The sequence below is a fragment of the Gracilinanus agilis genome, chromosome 4 (assembly GCF_016433145.1).
Source record: "Gracilinanus agilis isolate LMUSP501 chromosome 4, AgileGrace, whole genome shotgun sequence".
Taxonomy (NCBI): Eukaryota; Metazoa; Chordata; class Mammalia; order Didelphimorphia; family Didelphidae; genus Gracilinanus; species Gracilinanus agilis.
Genome location: NC_058133.1, coordinates 127,008,212 through 127,028,277, shown reverse-complemented (window position 1 = coordinate 127,028,277; position 20,066 = coordinate 127,008,212). Strand labels below are relative to the sequence as shown.

The following is a 20,066-nucleotide window of genomic DNA, read 5'->3' as shown; positions in this document are numbered from 1 at the left end:
ATATAAGATAAACAATTGCTTGAATGCATGGGCTGAGGCGGACATGAATGGGAAATAGACCCTGAACAAGGACACATGTTACAACCAGTGGAAATGTGCGTTGGCCATGGGTGGGGGGAGAGCGGGGGGTGAAGGGGAAAGTAGGGGCATAAAGTATATAAACAGATTAAAAACGAATATTAATAAATGTCTAATTAAAAAAAAAAAAGAGGCCCAGGACCCAGGCTTAGCTGAGAGTTTGGCTAAGCACCTATAGGCTACAGAAATGGCTTGTGGGCTCTCTATTATTGAAATTGGGCTAACATGAGATAGGCTAAAGTACCTCCTTCAGGAGAGAGAACCATGGTCTCTTTTACCTAAAGAGGGAGGAAGAAGGAACTGTCTGACCAAAGTATAGGATAGGAAGGAGAAAAATGGGAAGGATAGGAGAGTTTATATGTCAAAATGAATCCCTAAGCCTCCTCTACAGTATCTACTCAATAAAGCAGAGTCTACTAATGAATTACCCATCAAAACCCATCCCACTTTAATAGAACAAAAATTACTATCATACAAAGATTATTAGAAATGACTTTTCATATGCAGCTGGGTAGCTCAGTGGATTGAGAGCCAGGCCTAGAGACAGGAGGTCCTAGGTTTGAATCTGGCTTCACACACATCCCAGTGCCTAGTCCTTACCCCTCTTCTGCCTTTGAACCAATACACATAACTGATTCTAAGATGGAATGCAAGGTTTTTTAAAAAAAGTAAATGACTTGTCACTGGCTTATGCATGACACACTGTACAAAATGTGACATATCACTTTGCCATGTACAATATATGCTACATAAACATTGCCCCAGAGAGTATTTTTGTGGTTGTTTTGTCATTTCGGTTACATATGACTCTTGTGACTTCACTGGAGTTTTCTTGGCAAAGGTAATGGAGAAACTTGCTATTTTTTTTCAGCTCATTTTACAGATGAGGAAACTGAGGCAATCAGGGTTAAGTGACTTGCCCAGGGTCACCCAACTAGTAAGTATCTGAGGTCACATCAGAACTCAGATCTTCCTGACTTTGGATCTGATTCTCTATTCATTGTGCCACCTAGCTGCTTATTGTCATATAAAGAGTATATAGAGATTTAAAAATCTTTTTCCTTAAATGTTTCACTTAAGTCTTTTAGTATTTTCACTATCAATCAACTTCATTCATTTTGTCATTAATCCCCAGAAAAATGCTATGTGGCTGAATTATTATTTTTAAATTGCCATTTTCTTTTTAGTTGTAATTTATATATAGTATACAAAGTATTTTTTGCATCTGTAACTTACCTGATAAACAGCAGATGTTTTATTGAGAAAACTAGAAAGTACAAATACTCCAGCCAGATCATGATGCTTCCTAAATGCTAAATGCAGTGCCATGCATCCCCCCATTGAAAATCCTCCTAAAGAAAACAAAGCATATTAGGCTTAAGCAGTTATCAAATCAACAATCTTAATAACTTACAGAAAATATTAGAAGAGTGTCCATGCCTTCATATATATGTATATATATATATATATGTGTTTGTGTGTGTGTGTGTGTATATATACATACTTATATATCTATGTATGCATGTTTAAAGGTCTTTAAAGGGGAGTATAGCTAAAATATATCTCAAAACTCAATGCATGGTTTAGTAAAATATTATTAAATAGAAGTCAAACTGTTACAGGGAACATTGCTTTGCAAAATTAATTTAATATAGTGACTTTTCTGTTAATTGTTTGAATCTTTTATACAAGAAGAAAAAAATGATTAAGAAAAGTCTATTCCGTTTTCTTTTTTGTGCTTCAGGCAGGCACTAGTAAAATGGAACTAAAGAGAATATATCATTAGAATAGTTGAATAGGCTGAGATTCTTCTCTGTTGTTAAAGAAAGAGCCAGGTGTAGAGTAAATTTCATCTAACATTGCCAAAGTACTCTCTTCTCTAAGGATAAAAATCTAAGAAGAGAAAGGCTATTTATCTCAAAGCCAAGTTAATTCTTATTCTTTTATTAAATTTTCAACCAATGTTCTAATGAGACATTCATCTAAGAGATAACTACATTTATCTTCTCAGCCAAATTAGAACTATTATTCACTTAATTTTCAGCACTAAAATGAAAATGATGAGGCCATATATCACTTATATTATAAATACTGTTAAAAATAGAATTAGAATTTCTAACAGAATATTATTTTAATGATAAAATGCTATTAAATAAAAGAAAGAAAAGGAAATAAAACACAAAACTGAAAATATTATTCATATAACTAAAATTAGGACAAAAATCCAAATTCTATTTCTCCATGCTTCATATCTATTTTGCACAGCTAGTATGAATAGCCAAAAACTCAATCATCAAGCATCTTATTAAGCACTTTCTATGTGCCAGGCATTAGCACTAGGGACATAAAGACAAAAATGAAATAGTATTTGACCTCAAAGAACAGATGATGCACTAAGTATATTAAAAAAATGTATTAAAAGGTATGAGGAAATTTCTAGATTGTTAGCAATTCATCTCCAATCCTTCTTTGCCAAGTAGGGTATATCACATAATAACAACAAAACCTTTGTTAGACAATTGTGATTAAATGAAAGCAACTATATGGAGGAATTATAACACTAGCCTAAAAATAGCTAGGTCAAAGAAAAAAAGAAATCCTACTGATGTCAAAACAAATACCTTTTGATCCAGGTTCAGTCTGCAACACCAACTGCCTATTTAACATTTCAAAATGGAAAATTAGGAGACATCTCAAAATCATCATGCATAAAACTGAACTCATTTATTTTTCCACTCAAACCTATTACCCTTCTAATTTCAACTGGAGCCACATTATTCTTTCAATTTCTTAAGTCTATAATTTCAGCATTATTGACGCCTTACTCTTCCCACTGCCTACATATCCAATCAGCAGCCAGATCATTCCATTCTTACCTCACAAACATTGAATCTAAGCACTTACACTACTCACACATTCAGGCTGTCACTGTCTCTTAACTTAGATTATTACAACAGTCTCCAAATTGTTCTTTCTACAAATCAATTGTCTTCCCACTGTATTCCAAGATTTCCCTTAAGAGTGGTTCAACCAAGTTATTCCCCTATTCAAGCAACTCAAGTACCTTTCTATTGATTCTAGGATAAAATATAAACTCCTCTTTTTAGCTTAAAAAATATAAAGCCTTACTTTCTTTCTTAGGATGAATAATAAGCAATGTTTCCAAAGCAGAATTGCTGCAAGACCTGGATGATTGAGGTTAAGTGACTTGCCCAGGGTCACATAGATAGGAAGTGTCTAAGGCCAAATTTGAACCTAGAACCTCCCATCTCTAGGCCTGATTCTATCCACCAAGACACCTAGATAACTCCTCTGTTTAGCTTTTAAAACCCTTCACAATGTAGTCCCAAGCCACCTTTCCAGGCTCAAGGGACATTATTCTTCTTCGTCACTCTGCAGTTCTCTTTTCGCCACATACTACCTTAGGTCTTAGTACCTGTGTACTGGCCATGCTCTATGGTTGGAATGCACACTCCCTTGGAATGTCCCTTAAAGAATTTCTCTCTTCCTTCCAGACACAGCTCAAGAATTTTCTTCTACGTGAAGCTTTTCCTGATCTCCCCAAATGCTTATGCCTCTTCCCTCCTAAGTGGCCTTTTATTATTAATCAAGTAAACAAATTATTCTTTTCATATTTTATATATATATATATATATAATATAAATATACTTGTTTCTCCAGCACCATAAAAGAGGTTTGTGGTATTGTGTTTGTTTCATCAGAACCTAACCCAAACCTTGTACAAAAGTAGGTGTTTAACAAAAGATTAATGTAATGGAATATTATAATGGCATAAAATATGAAGTTTACAAGGAAACATGGAATGACCAAGGTGAAGTGTTGCTAATGATGCTAATGACTTCCCTTTTCAGATAATTTTGATGTGTAAACTTTTTTTGTCATTTGTTTTTGTTTTGATGTTCTCAGTGCTTAACATAGTGCCTGGCACAAACTAAGCATTTAATAAATAAATTATTGATGCAAAGCAAAGCAGCGGAATGAGACTTATGTATAAAATTGAACTGAATACAGCATTCCAGATATGGCCTTGCTAGCACAGAGTAAAGCTTATTTATACATGGGAAGAGTGAGTCCTAGAGAAGATAACTGGCTTGCCTAATGTCACCTAAGTATACTGTGACAGAGCTGGAATTTGAATTCAGGTTCTTTCACTCTAAATCTGAAACTCTGTTTTTGCCCTTACTATACATAATGAAAAGAAGAGAATTATTATCTAAATTTATTATTTTTTAATATTTATTTCTATTGAAATAAAGATATTTGATTCTTTTTTCTCAACAATCTCTCTTTAATTTTGTTATTTTTATTGTCATTATCTTATCCATTCTTATGGTCATTCTCAGGTTTTTATACAAACCACATTTCAGGAAAAATATATGGCTGATATATAATACTTTACTTCTTGCCAAAATTTATGTTATTAAAATGAATTTTAATAATTCTTTAGTATTTCAGTTCCTCAATAGACTCTAGAACCAGAAAGAGTCCCAGAAATGTTCTAGTCCAACCTCCTTATTTTATAGTTGAAGAAACTAAAACCCAAGAAGGTTAAGCAAATGGTCCAAGGTTATGTGGGTACTATAACCTGGAGGTGAGATTTGACCAAAAGTACTTGGAGTCCAAGATTAGTGATCTTTTTAAGGTATGACATTATATCCTCTGGCTATTAAAACATGCTCAAAAAAGGCAATTAAGAGCTTATCTCAAAGATGCCTGGGTCACACCTAGTATAAACCAAGTAAATGCAAGTTTAAATGTAAATGTAAATGATTAAAAAAAACTGTAATGACTCAGGGAGAATCGTGTGTATATGTATATGAAATGATGCATCTTTAATCGCTGTCTACTGTAAATAGTTTCCAAAAATACTCTGTTGTGAAATCTAGAAGCTACTCATATGGATTAAGTATCTCTCAAAGCTTTATTTTTCTGCTTATTTTAAAGGCAAATTCATTGTAATAATAACACAACAGGTATCCTTAAGAATCAACCAAACTCCTTTACAAAGTAGATCCTTCAAGCAAAATTTCAATAAATAGAAATTACATTAATTGCAAATAATTTATTACAAATTAACAGAAAGAAGGATGTGTCCTTTGATTTTGACAGGGCCATAATCACTGTAATTGACTAGAGTTGTGGTGCCCCTCGCCCACATCAATGTCTGGCAGACATTTTGGATGTTGTTCAAGAGTAACATTTAGAATGTTATTATAATATTTGGGTTCCATTTTCTTTACTATGCATCCCCCTTTGTCTTCTTTGTTTTAATGAATTTTTCATATTCATCACTTTATTGCATGATAATATTCCATTACACTCCCATACATGTATTCATTCATTCCCTAAATGATAGGCACTTATTTCATTTCCAATTTTTTGTCACTGCAAATAATATGGTTATGAACAGTTTTGTTGATATGGGTCTTTTCTTACCAGTAAATTACTTAAGTTATAATCTCATTAGTAGCTACTTGGGGACAAAGGAACAATTTAGTAACTTTATATTGCATAATTAAAAATTATTTTTCTTGATGGTAGAATTAATTCAGTCCTATCAGTATGCAAGCCTGTCATCTAATAGCCCCTCCAGATTCAAGTCTTCCTGAGTCAAAATATGGAACATCTAAATTGTATTATTTGTGTCTCCTCTAAACAACATGTAAACCTTGAGTTATACTTTGACTTTCTAATGTTTTATGGAATTGCTAGGTTCTTTTGTTTATTCAATTTACATTTCAAAAGTCCTGCTGCTTTTTGGGATTTCTTGGAAAAAATGAGTGAAAGTTTATCTTGTTGAAGGTCTATCTTTCTAATATAGGAATATGTTTAACTGTGCAGAATATATTACCTTGTTGTGCAAGCTATTTTCCTTCATTTTTTAGTGTTCTCTTTCATAACATTGCAAAGTAGTTCAAACAGGTGTTCCTTCATATATGAACTGCTTTCACTTGGCCTCTACAAATTCATTTTTTGTTAATCCTGTAGATAATGAAACCTGGGGATACTGATAATGATGAGGAAGGCTAGCATTTAAATAGCACTTTGAAGTTTGCACAGTGCTATATATGTTATCTTATTTGACTCACTTATAGTACTATGGATAGTATTAATTCTGTACTTTTCTGTGTATTTCAATATTTCTTAGAAATTTTCTTGTGTGATTTCCTGAAATATCATATTCAGGCCATGCGTTTCACTGTTTCAATGATCTTCTATTTGTTTCACCAGCCACCATCTTAAGATCAGATATTTTGATTTACAAAAATGTCATGTATTTTGTCAATTTTAATTGCTCATATTTACTACATTTCTAAGTTCCATCTAGTTGAGAAGAATATCCATTAAAATTTCTGATCATCTATTCCAAATAGATTCCTTTGCCTTAAGATTTTTTAAAAAGCTTTAATCTTCTTTATATCTTCATTTAAGTATTTTATTAAGGTCCTCTACCACTTAAGGAATTATTTGTCTCATTTTGGGGTGTCTAGTTGTTATTTCAATATTCCTTTCTTCACTTAGAGAACACTTATCCTGCCTTAGGAGAAGGGTAATTAAAGTTCCTGATAGTAAATGATATCCAGAAGAATTGGCAGGCATGAAGCAAAACCAGAGATTTTGAAGTAAACTGAGGGATAATGAACAAGGGGAAGTCAAATATAAGTATTATAATCAGGGACATGGGAAAATTCCTATCATGTGTAAACATCCTCTCTAGCACCTGAAGGAAACTGGTGTTTCTAAGAGTACGGTGCATCAGAAGGCTATAATAACATAAACTGTTTAATAGAGAGAACCCTAAATAGGCATCTCAAAAGTTTTAATTTTATGAAGAATATATGAAATATAGGACTACATAAATAAAAAAGCAATAAATCATAGGATACATTTCTAGAATAGACTGAAAACAAAGATGAATAATGAGGCAAATAAACCTTTTTTTAAGGAAAAAAGTATTTAAAATGAAATAAAAAACAAAAAGACAAATTGAAAAGAAAGAGTGAAAGAGGAATTATGCTTGACTATGTGACTGCAGAAGAAAAAATAGGGGAAGAATTAAATAACTAAATAATAGCAAGCAAGAAAGAAGAAACTAATAAGAACTATAAAAACTATGAAGAGAAGTAATAAATAGGAAGAGGTGGGAGAGGAGGTTCAGGGGAAGGGAAACAGTGGGAACAGGGCTGCTATAAATTTATCAGAGCTAAAATAAGAGGAGATATAGCAATTGTATTTACAGAGAAGGAGAAAAACAGATAAGATAAATAGAAAGGTAGATAGATAGATACATAGATACATAGATAGATACATAGATACATAGATAGATACATAGATAGATAGATACATAGATAGATAGATAGATAATTACATTTTTAATATACAAATATGTATTGAGTACAATAGTAGAGACAAATAAAGGTAAATATAAACCTAATTCTCCTAGTTTTAAATGTGAAAGGATAAAACAAATAAAAATTTAAAAGTGAGTTATAAAAGAAGCAAATCACCACAATCTGTTGCTTATGAAAATATTAAAAACAAGGACATACATGGAATAAAAATGAGGGCCTGGAAAAAATTTACTATGCATAAAGTGAATACAAAAAAGCAGAAGCAAAAGTCATATTATCTGACGAAACAAAGTCAAACATTCGAAATCTCAAGAGATAAACAAAGAAATTGCAATATGCTGAAAGGAACCAGAAAAAGCAAACGAATATCAATATTGAACATACATGCTCAGATATCACAAAGGAAATTCATAAAGGAAACATAAGCTGAGCTAAAAAAAAGTCATGGAGAGTGATTGTTAGCAATAATAGCAGATTTTAGTGTCTACATTGGTAATAGGGAAAAGTTTTGGATTAGTCTAAAAGAAAAAAAAATTCAGCTGAATTATGGTGAAACTACAGCTAAAAGACTTATGGCATCTTCAAATGGGAATGCAAAATATTTCTTACTTTAAAAATATAACCATATATTAGGTTATATTCCAAATAACTTGTATAAAAGGCATAAAATATCAAATGCATCTTTTACAGAACATAATGTAATAAAAAATAATAATTGGCTAACAGACCACAAACAAAAGACAGACCCAAATGAAGATTTTGACAGAAAATAATATTGAAATAACATATCAAAATTTCTGGAATGCAGTTAAAATAGTCGTCAGAGGGAAAATCATATCTCTAAAACATACATTAACAAAATAGAAAAAGAAATGATTAATGAACTTACATATAGATCCCTATATATACTGCAACTTTGCATTGCAACTTTCCCCACTGTGGCTTTGATATACTGCTGGTTGGAATAAGAAATTAAATGGGAACTTTGGGGGAGTTTTTGTGGAAGCCACAGATGACAAATGAATGCCAAGTAGATGACATAGAAACAATTTAGAAACTCAGAAATGCGTGAAATATACACAATTTCTTTTTCAAGGTTAAAAGAATTAAAAAGATAAAGTTTGTGAAAAGAGACATGAAAGCCATCAAATGATATGTAAAGACTAGAAAAATAAAGATATCTTAACATTTGAGCTACATATATCCTATGACCAAATGCTTAACTGAAGTTTTATAATAAGATCCTGTAAACACCACATAAAAGAAAAAGAAAGAATGCAAGCTTCTTCTCTGATATGAAGGGAGGGCCAAAAATGTTTTGTGGATTTTCAGATATCAGGGGTACCTCAACTCTAACCTGGTGATGTGGAAGGGATACCTGTATTTTATAACATACAAATATATGTATTATACACATATAATACATATATTGCAACAAATAAAATTAAAATAAGTAAAAAGAGGAGATGAACAAAAAAATATACTGGAAAATAAAAAATATAGAAATAATAAATAACTCTAAAAACTGGTCCTTTGGAAATATTAATAAAATAAACAGCCATTCTAATTCAGAAGAAAAGAACAAAAAATCAAATAGCAAATGAGCAAGGTGAAATGACAATAAAACCAGAGGAAAAATAATAAAAAGAGCCTATTACACAGTTATATACTAAGAAAACAAAGAATACAAAAGAAATAAGAAATATCTCCAATGATAAAAAATACACAAAATGATAAAATAACTCAATCTCAGAAAAGGAAAGAAAATGAGTTATAAAGAATTACTAAAGGAGAGGGAAAATATTGATACTTACTGATAGATCTATAGGAGAATTCTATCAAACTTTTTAGGGATAATCTATACCAGCACTATAGAAATTATTCTCCAAATATGAGGAATAGAGCTCTTTAAAAAAATCCTTTAGTGAAATGAATATATACTTAATATATAAACTTGGGAAAGATAATCTAATATCAATAATGAATATTAATTCAAATATTTTAAACAAAATCGTTTTTAGTGATTTATCCAAGATAGCATTCATTATCAACTAAGTTGAATTTATAACAGGGAAGCAAGAATGTTTCAACATTAGAAAAACAATCAACATAATCACATTAAAAAAACAAACATCCAGTTGTCTCAACAGATATGTTGTCTCAATAGATGCAGAAAATCTTTGATAAAGTAAAACACTCATATGTGTTAAAAATCTGATAAGATACTGACATAAAGGAAAGTTATTTTTAAATCATAAAAACTATCTTTCCAAAATCAAAAGCAAACATCATGTTCAATAGGGATATACTAGAACCTAATTCACTAAATATGAGAGTAAAGGAAAGATGCCTACTTTTCCCACTATTATTTGATATAATTTTGGAGATAATAGCAACAAAATAAATTAAAGATATAAAAAAAGGAGATAGAGCTACTTCTATTTGCGGAACTTGGAAAATTTTAGGAAGCCAACAAAGATAGTAACTGAAACAATTATTAGCTTCAACAATGTTCTAAGCTACAAAACAAAACCTCAAAAATCAACTACATTTTTATATATTAAAGTACATAATAAAATTCTACAAAATAATACAGTCTGAGAGACAATAAGAATATCCTAAATAATCACTATCCTAAAAAACTACAATTAATAGTAATTACTCCAAATAACTACTATGATTATTTTTTATCAGTTACAAAGCTCTCCTCAAAGTAATGAAGAATAAATTAAATAGCTGGAGAGCTAGTGTCTTTGGCTGGGTCATGCCAAGATTTTAAAACGATAATATTACCAAAGTTAATTTACACTTTTAACGCGATACAAATCAAATTCCTGAATAAAATGATGAAATAATAACACAATTCATTTGGAAAAACCAAAGCTCTAGAATATCAGAGGAAATGAAAGAGAGGTAGGGACAAAGACTAAGCATGTTTTAATAAAGGCTAGGCCATTGCCAGACTATCTTCATTTCCTTTTTTTGACAGAATTAGAGAATGAGTAGAATACCTTAAATATAGTTTATAGAAATTTTAGCAAAGATCAGAGTCTCATACAATTTTTGTAAAGAAGATGGAGAGATGTGAATTAACTGATTCACAATTAGATGAATTCAGAACTCAGTGAATAGCCAGTGAGCAAAGAGCATGTTAACGAGGAGGGTCTTCAATGGAATTTCTTAGGAATCTCGGCTTAGTTCTAGGCTATTTAATATTTTTAGTAATGATTCAGAAAGCAGAATGGATGGCACACTCACCAAATTTGTAAATCACACAAAGAAGGGAGGGACAGTGTAACACATTAGATGACAGGATCCAGAAAGATTCTGATAGGCTTGAACATGGGGCTGAATGTAGTAAGTTGCAATTCAATAGGGACGAATGTGGTCTCACTCTTAAAAAAAATCAAATTCACAAATACAATTGGCCAATGGTTGGTCTGAAAAAGTTTTGGGGGATTTAATGAAAAACAAACATAACAAAATAATAAGTGTGATAAGGTAGCCAAAAAAAGCTAATGTAATCTTGTCATATGAGGATCATTTGAAGGAAATAGAGATATTTAGCCTGAAGGAAAAACTCAGGGGAATTATTTAATAGTCTTTAATTTGAAGGGCTTCCAATGTGGAAAAGGTCCTTTTCAATTTGAATTCTAGGATCTCAGAGACCAATACTGTCTAATCTACTCATTTTTAAAGATAAGGAAACTAAAGCACAGAGAAGTTAAATTATTTTTCCAAAGGCACGATGTTTCAGGGATGGAATTTGAAGCCAGGGCTTCCTGATTCTGAGACAAATATTGTATATAGGATTCCCAAATTGGGGCATATGTGCCCTAGGAAGTATAAGATACTAGTCAAAGAGATATTATGGGGATTTAATAAATAACTAAATATTCCATAAATGATAATGTGCATGAAAAAAATTATGGATTAGAGAGAAATTTGAGAAGGTACAAGAAGGATAGGAGAAGGAATGAGGTATAGTTTCTAAAATTTTTTAAGGAAAATTTTGAAGTAAATAATAATTAATAACTCAAATAAAATAAATGAAGGTAAATATTTTCATATTGAGTTAGGAGAGTGATCTAGTAAAAGAAAAGTTAATTGATTTCCTCAATAACCAAATCCTCTGAATTGATTTCAAATCAATAAAATGACAATATTTTAGGGATTTATTAGGAGAAGCACATCCCATTCTTAATAAATGTACTTTTTAAAAAACTTTTTTTACTTTTATTTATAATTTTTATTTTTTACTTTTATTTACTTCTATTTATTTATATAAATTTATTTTATTTATTTATATATTTTATTTTACTTTTATTTATTTAAAAATTTTTTACTTTTATTTATAACATTTTAGTTATACTTTTATTCATTTATTTTATGATATATATTATATATAAATTTATATGTATTTACTTTTATTTATATTTATAACTTTTATTTATAAATATTTATTTACTTACTTTAATTTATAACATATGCCTTAATTTCTAAAAATTAGGATTCTTAATCGCGTTCTTAATAAAATTCAAAGCAAAAAGTAAATCTAGAATAACAGTGCTGGATGACTAGCAACAGAATCAAATATCTCAGTAAGTTATTTATCTTTGTTCTGATAAACAATAAACAATAAACAAAATAAAACATTTAACAATGTTTTAATGGTGTAAGATAAGTTTTAATAGTGTAAGGCACTAGCCATTTCATAAATGGAAATTTAATTTGCTGAAAGAGGCAGAAAAAAGGGGTGTAATTGTTATGATAGATACCACAACTGTGGTTAAGTCTATCAGTATAACATTTTTTACTCTTATAGCCTGTTATACTCAAGCTATAATAATATAATAATAGTATTAAAAAGCAATGTATGAAAAATTAATCTTTTTTAGATCTTATGGGTATATGTATGCTAAACTCTAATATATTTCTTTTTTAAAGAATTTCACATTGAGTAGTGGATATAGGAAAGTTAAGTACTTCTGAACTATATAATGTTGTTCCCATTCAAATATGCACACAGACCAAAATATCTACGGCATAATTTTTTTAAGCAACAAAGTAGTTGCTCACTGATTGAAGAATGGCTAAATAAGGTATGATACATGCAAGCAATATAATACTTATAATAATAAGTATGATCTTATATTATAAGTATTCTCTTATAATAAGTATTATCCCTACCAAAAGCATGGAAAGGCTTATGAATGAATCCAAAGTAAAATAAGCAGAAAAGGGAAAACAATAAGGAAAAAGCAACAAAGTGGCCTTAGAAATAGGAGGTAGCATATGGTAGGCAGGTCCAATTATCACCGGGACCACTATCTCCTCCCAAATCCTAATAGAGACATCTCAGGACCATTAATCCAAGATCCTTGGAATAGAAGTGTCTTCCAAACTACCAGATCTTCTTCCAGCTCAGGCCCTGAAGCCCCTACTGAAAATCCTTGAGAGGAAGGATTGTCTTATTTTTCTATTTGTATCCTTGCTGCATAATAAATGAATCATTCTTGATTCACTCATTTAATATTTCCAATAATTTTTAAAAATGGAAATGGAAAGGGCAACAAAATAATAAAAGCCCAACACTATTTAATCATGTTGAACAAGCTTAAACCCAAAGAAGACTTGTGAGAATATAACTCTATTCCTTCTTTGCAAAAATATAGGATTATGGCTATATAGTGCTATATATAATATTGGACTTGGCTGATGTCTGTTACTCTTGTTAAACTATTTTTTCTTCCATAAGGGATGGCAGGTGTTGGGGGAGAAATTTACTTTACAAGCAGACAAAAAGAATAGCTATAGCTTGCAATCTAATATAAAAACAAAATATTACAATATTTAGAAAAATACAGATAAAAGGAAATCACGAAATAATACTTTGCCATTTAGCCTTTTGAAGTCACATTCTCTTTGTATACTGTGTTTTCTCTTCTCTGAATGGTGATTTTGGACTCAATAAAATATCGTAAGTTTTTTATTAGATCTTAAGTGCTGAACTATTTGTTCAATTCTTACTTTGGAGGAGAAGGCTTTATTAAAAGTGAAGTTCAAATTAAAAACAAAAGTTTCTAGGGTGGTCTGCAAATGTACTTGGGTGACTTCCTCTATATAATTAACCCTTACCAAGACTATGGTCCCTACTGCCTGATTCCACAGCCAGTTGGAAGATAAGACTGTTCTCACTGGAGGTAAAAAAGGAGATATTTTGGTAGGACTCTACCAGTAAGAAGCGTTGTAGTTCAATTTTCTGGATTATATAGCATGGTATCAAAGAGAGAAAATTCTAGGAATATTATTAATAGCATTCATATGTATAATATATTGGTAATGGCACATAGTAAACAACAGAATTTTAACTTCAAATGAAGTGAATAGGGTGGCCTAGAAATCTGATATGAACTAAGAAGAAAAATCTGTGAAATCAAAAGACCTATTGTTTGAATAATTAAGTTATTTGTGCAGTAGTGAGGATATAGGACCCAAAAAAGAAAATGGGCCATTTTTGTTAAACAACTTACTGTTGTCCTAGTCTACCAATGACAGCCCACCACACTGAAGACTAGGATTACTGTGTCTAAGTGGAACTGAAGTGCTTAATAAATGTTTGCTAAATAAATGTATGATCAGGTTGCAGATTCTTGAAGCCTAATGTTTTTCCATTTTGGCTGATGTACTTTCCTAATGTTTTATAGTGACATGGAGGTGATCTTGAATGCTCACTGGTTAAGGCAAAAGAATGCAACTTCTGGAAGGTCCAGCTAAACTGGAAAGACTTCAAGTGCTAAACTGGCAACAAACTGTGTGCTGTTTTATGAGGAGGATGTCTAAGAGGTTCATTACATATTGGTTACAGAACGTTGAATTTTTATTTTATTTATTTTTACTACAGTAACTTTCAAAAATCAACTCCTAAGTTAAAGGTGAGTTGTTATGTGTATCAATCAAATCACAGACTCTTAAAATATTCTCCAAGGATTTCATATCTCCTCCCTCTGCATTTCCTCACATCCCAAGAGTCATTAACTTCTATCAATTCAGTCTAATGGTTCCTATCACCTAATGAAAAATGTTCAAACTCCTTAAGTTTAGCTTTGAATACCATTCAGTCTGATTCCAATGAATCTTCTAATTTAATATTCTCACTACACTTCTCCATAGTTCTAGAGTATTTGTGATCCTCTGACCACGACTGCCTCTAAATTTTGCTCCTGCTATTTCCTCCAAATAAAATTCCCTCTCTTTCTCTCACACCTGACAATCAAAATCCTCATTCTTCCTGATGTACCTCAAATACCACTTCTAGGGTGGCTTTCCTCGATCCCCTCAGTTAGAATCTATCATTCTATGTTTTGAATACCCCCAAACCTTTCTTTTTTTTAAATTTAAATTTTGAATATTTTCCCATAGTTACATGTTTCATGTTCTTTCCCTCTCCCCCAAATCCTCTTATTCCCCCTTGGCTGACACACAATTCCACTGCATTTTACATGTATCACTGATCAAGACCTAATTGCTTGTTATTGATAGTTGGCCTAGAGTTATCTTTTAGTGTCTACATCCCCAATAATATCCCCATCAGCCCATGTGTTCAAGCAGTTGTTTTTCTTCTGTGTTTCTCCTCCCACAGTTCTTCCTTTGAATGTGGCTAGTTTTCTTTCTCATAAGTCCCTTAGCCTTGCTCTGGATTCTTGCATTGCTGCTAGTAGAGAAGTCCATTATGTTCTATTGTACCACAGTGTATCAGCCTCTGTGTATAATATTCTCCTGGCTCTGCTCCTTTCACTCTGCATCAATTCCTGGAGGTCATTCCAGTTCACGTGGAATTCCTCCAGTTCTTTATTCCTTTGACCACAATAGTATTCCATCACCAAAAGACAATGCAATTTGTTCAGCCATTCCCGGATCAAAGGACATTCTCTCATTTTCCAATGTTTTGCCATCACAAAGGGCACGGCTATAAATATTTTTGTACATTCCTTATTATCTCTTTGGGATATAAACCCAGCAGTGCTATGGCTGGATCAAAAGGCAGGCAGTCTTTTAAAGCCCTTTGGGCATAGTTCCAAATTGCCAGCCAGAATGGTTGGATCAATTCACAACTCTACCAGCAATGCATTAATGTCCCAATTTTGTCACATTCCATCCAACATTCTCCACTTTCCTTTGCTATCATGTTAGCTAATCTCCTAGGTGTGCGGTGGTACCACAGAGTTGTTTTGATTTGCATTTCTCTAATTATAAGATATTTAGAACACTTTTTCATGTGTTTGTTGATAGTTTTGATTTCTTTATCTGAAAATTGTCTATTTATGTCCCTTACCCATTTATCAATTGTGGAATGGCTTGATTTTTTTTTGTACAATTGATTTAGCTCCTTATATATTTGAGTAATTAGACCTTTGAGTTTTTTGTTATAAAGATTTTTTCCAAATTTGTTGCTTCCCTTCTAATTTTGGTAGCATTGGTTTTGTCTGTACAAAATCTTTTTAGTTTAATGTAATCAAAATTATTTATTTTACATTTTGTAATTTTTTCTAACTCTTGCTTGGTTTTAAAATCTTTCCTTTCCCAGAGATCTGACAAGTATAATATTCTGTGCTCACCTAATTTACTTACAGTTTCCTTCTTTATATTCAAGTCATTCACTCATTCTGAATTTATCTTGGTATAGGGTGTGAGATGTTGATCTAGAGTCTAAACCCAATCTCTCCTATATTGTTTTCAATTTTCCCAGCAGTTTTTCTCAAAAAGTGTTTTTTTGTCCCAAAAGCTGGGTTCTTTGGGTTTATTGGAGATTGTTTTGCTGAGGTCACTTACCCCAAATCTATTCCACTGATCCTCCCTTCTATCTCTTCCCAGTACCATATTGTTTTGATGACTATTACTTTATAGTACAGTTTAAGACCTGGTACTGCTAGGCCACCTTTCTTAATTTTTTTTTTCATTATTTCCCTTAATATTTGTAATGCAAGGTGGCTAACAGAAACTTTTTGCTTCTGTAATTTCTAAGTCACAAAAAGTCAGTTAGAAGTCTTAGAATCTTCAGAAAGTCAGTTAGGACTTGAAACTACAGAGGTGAAGTTCTAACTGACGGGGCTTTTGCCTTGGCTTTCGCTATGGCTGGAGGCTTTTGCTTTGGCTTAACCTGTTGGCTTTGGCCTAATTGCTTCAGCCTTGACCTGTGCTTATTTTGTCTTGGGGAAATTTGGACCTATCTCATTTCTCTGGACCTCTCCCTGATCTCCCATCTCCATCTCTCCCCTTCCCTGAATTTCCTTTGGGTCCTGGTGGAAGGGAGGGCTTGGTGATTAGACATTGTGGGTATAGTTTCTCTAGGCAAGTAGAGTATCCTCAAATAAGTTATCCCTAGTTTTAATGATTTGATAAAGACTTTACTTAAAAGGCAGTCAAATCTTCCTGACTGGGAGAGCCAGACTCTCTCTGTCTAAACCTCTCTGTGACCCATCCCCCACCATCACCCCTCTCCCTAGTAGCAGTTAGAAAACCCTGAACCCCTCTCCCTTCTGACTGACCCTGGTATTAATAAATCCCCTTGTTACCTATTCAAACCCTCTGGTGAACCATTGTGTTGAAAATTAAGACAAGGGCTCAAGGGGAAGGAATCATTTTTCTTCTATTTCCTTGAGGGGAGCTGGGGGCATCCATCTTGGCAGGAAGTACCTACCTCAAGTCTTCCTTCAGCCATCAGTTTGACTGGCAGGGAGGGGCCCTCTTGATTCCTCCCTCAAGAGATTTTAGAAAATAACAAGAAAAACCCTCTAGCCAAACCTAAACATTTCTTATTGGCCCTAATTTCCTCCCTGTATTCTCTGTCTCAAGCCTCTGAGAATAAACCTGTTTGAGCTGCCCTCTCCTACATACCCCATTTCCTTTATCTCCTACATACCTTCCTGTACCTTCTTTCCTCCTTCAGTCACCTTATAATCACCTAATATCCCCTTTATCCTTCCTCACACCCAAATTGCCTTTGTTGACCCACTCACTTACCTTACTTACTTCTTGATAACATTAATTGGTGAGCAAAGTTAGTGAACTACCTAAAATCTTTTGAAACAACCAAACTGAAATTGGCTAGGATAACATTCATCCTATCTAGCATCTCAATGATTTCTTGGTCCCTAATGCAGGGTATGGTGGATTTTTGGTTTATAAGGGTCCCTAATTTCATGGAACAACTACTGAACATCTATGATTATTATAAATGGTGTGCTCTGACCCTGGCTGAATGTATTTGCTTTATTCCAACAGCCATAGCCATAATCCTAATAATCTGGCAATTCCTTATGGTCTCGAAAAATGTTTTCTCTCACCTGTGGCAATGGTTTAACTAAATTACTTCACAAAAGAAAGATACTGATTTTGGGGAACTAGTAGATAACATCAAACTACTATTCCAAGTACTAAAACAGATAAAGGAAGGAAAGGAACTGGACAAGCACACAATTCTCCAGCTAGAGATTGTGGAGTCCAAATACTTAGGGAATAATACCACCAATGAAAAATCATATAGTCAGTTTTGATGGGTAGGTGATCCTTAGTTGTAGACCTAATTCTCTTGCCTTTCTGAATATCATATTCCAAGCCTTGACGTCTTGTATGGTGGAGGCTGCCAGATCCTGTGTAATCCTGATTGGTATTCCTTGATATCTGAATTGTCTCTTTCTGGCTTCTTGTAATATTTTCTCCTTAATTTGGAAGCTTTTGAATTTGGCTATTATATTCCTGGAGGTTGTCTTCTAAGGATTTAGTGTAGAGGGTGTTCTATGGGCTCTTTCAATGTCCATTTTGCCCTCTCGTTCAAGGACATCAGGGCAGTTTTCTTGGATAATTTCTTGTAGTATGATATCTAGATTTCTAATTATCTCTGATTTTTCTGGAAGACCAATAATTCTCAAGTTGTCTCTTGTAGACCTGTTTTCTTGACCTGTCATCTTTTCATTGAGATATTTCATGTTTCCTTCTATTTTGTCAGTCTTTTGACTTTGCTTTATCAGTTCTTGCTGTCTTGTGAGATCATTGGCTTCTACTTACCCAATTCTAATCTTTAAAGACTGGTTTTCGGCTATAAACTTTTGGTTTTCCTTTTCAGTCTGGTCTATCTGGCTCTTCATGGCATCCAGCTGGTCATTTCTGGACTTCAATTTGCTTATCATTTCATTTGATTTCTGAACCTCAAGTTCTAATTGCAAAATGAATTTAAACTGTTTTAAACTGCCTTTTAAACTGTTATTTTCTTTTTGAACTATTTCCCACTTACTTTTCTTGCCAGATCTCTTCTATCTTTCTCTGATCTCAGATTTGAACTCTTCAAGAGCTTGTGACCAATTTTCATTTTTTTGGGAAGGTTTGGATGTCTTTACTTGTTTGTCCTCCTCTGCTTTCTGGATTTTTTCTGTGCAAAAGTTATGAAGTGTTAAGAGCTTTTTTCTTGTTCTTTTTGGTGGTTATTTCTTGGGCCTTACTTGTCATCATTATGCTGGTATTTCTTTCTCAGCCAGAAGTCTGGGTGAGGCAGGTAGGCTCTCTGTGTATAGAGCTAAGGAGCAGTTTTTTGCCTGAGGCTACTTTGTGAGTCTCTTGGCTTCCACTGTCTGCTAGGTCTCTGCTGTCCGTGGCCCCTCTCAGCTTCATTCCTGCCCCCAAGGTCTGCACTCCCAAGCCTCCTGGGGTCTCTAGCTGTTCTCAGGGTCAAGTCCCTGGGGTCCTAATCTGCTACCCAGAGCCTAAAATTAGCCCATGCTTACTCTTCCACCTGAGGTTCTTTCCTAAGTCTCAGCACACTGAGCTGCTTCCACTGTCCATTGCCTCTCTCAGCTCCACTCCGGCGCCCAAGGTCTGTGCTCTCTAGCCTCCTATGGTTTCAAATCTTGCTGATCTCAGGGGCAAGCTCCTGGTGGTCCCAGTTAGCTGCCAAGAAGCTAGATTCTGACCCCCATCCCTGCTAGCTCTAACTCTGGTACTCAGCCTCTGACTCTGGTACTGTGGGTGGGGTGGAGGAGGGTTGATCAGCTCACATTTTGATTGGAGCTACTTTCCCCCCTTATAGTGTGGAATTGCCCAAATCCCACTTACCTTCGATACTGCGCCCTATTGTGGGGACCCTTCTTTCATCTGGATTGGGTTATTTTGTCCTTTGGAGGTATGCTATATGGGTCAGTGGTGAGAAGAGTTAAGTACCCTGTTCTACTTTGCTGCCATCTTAATTAACCTGGAAGTCCCAAACCTTTCTTAGGCACATATTGTAAAATAAAAATACTAGGAAATAATCTTTTTTTTAATAATTTTTATTTTTTAGAAAATTTATCATGGTTACATGATTCATGTTCTTATTTTCCTCTTCACCCCCTGACCCCACCCCCCCGCAATAGCTGATGCGCATTTCCACTGGTTTTGACATGTGTCATCAATCAAGACTTTCCAAATTGTTGGTAGTTGCATTGGTGTGATAGTTTCAAGTCTACACCCCCAATCATGTCTTCCTCAACCCGTGTGTTCAAGCAGTTATGTTTCTTCGATGTTTCCTCTCCTGTAGTTCTTCCTCTGAATGTGGGTAGCATTCTTTTCCATAAGTCCCTCAGA

The 20,066-nt window shown here is 33.4% G+C and overlaps 1 protein-coding gene across 2 annotated transcripts in view; it reads right to left on the bottom strand.

The window, feature by feature from the left end:
* LYPLAL1 (lysophospholipase like 1) overlaps window positions 1-20,066 on the bottom strand; it is a 102,526-nt gene that overhangs the window by 42,745 nt on the left and 39,715 nt on the right. Inside the window, exons 4-5 of one of the 2 annotated variants that reach the window (XM_044671918.1) lie at window positions 2,700-2,734; window positions 1,320-1,430 (exon numbers count right to left, since the gene is read on the bottom strand). The exons of the other annotated variant lie outside the window; for it this stretch is intronic. Coding sequence (XP_044527853.1) covers window positions 1,392-1,430; window positions 2,700-2,734 — 74 coding nt within the window. The 3' untranslated portion in view covers window positions 1,320-1,391. Of the gene's footprint in view, window positions 1-1,319; window positions 1,431-2,699; window positions 2,735-20,066 lie in introns of those variants that run through there. 2 annotated transcript variants of the gene reach the window in all.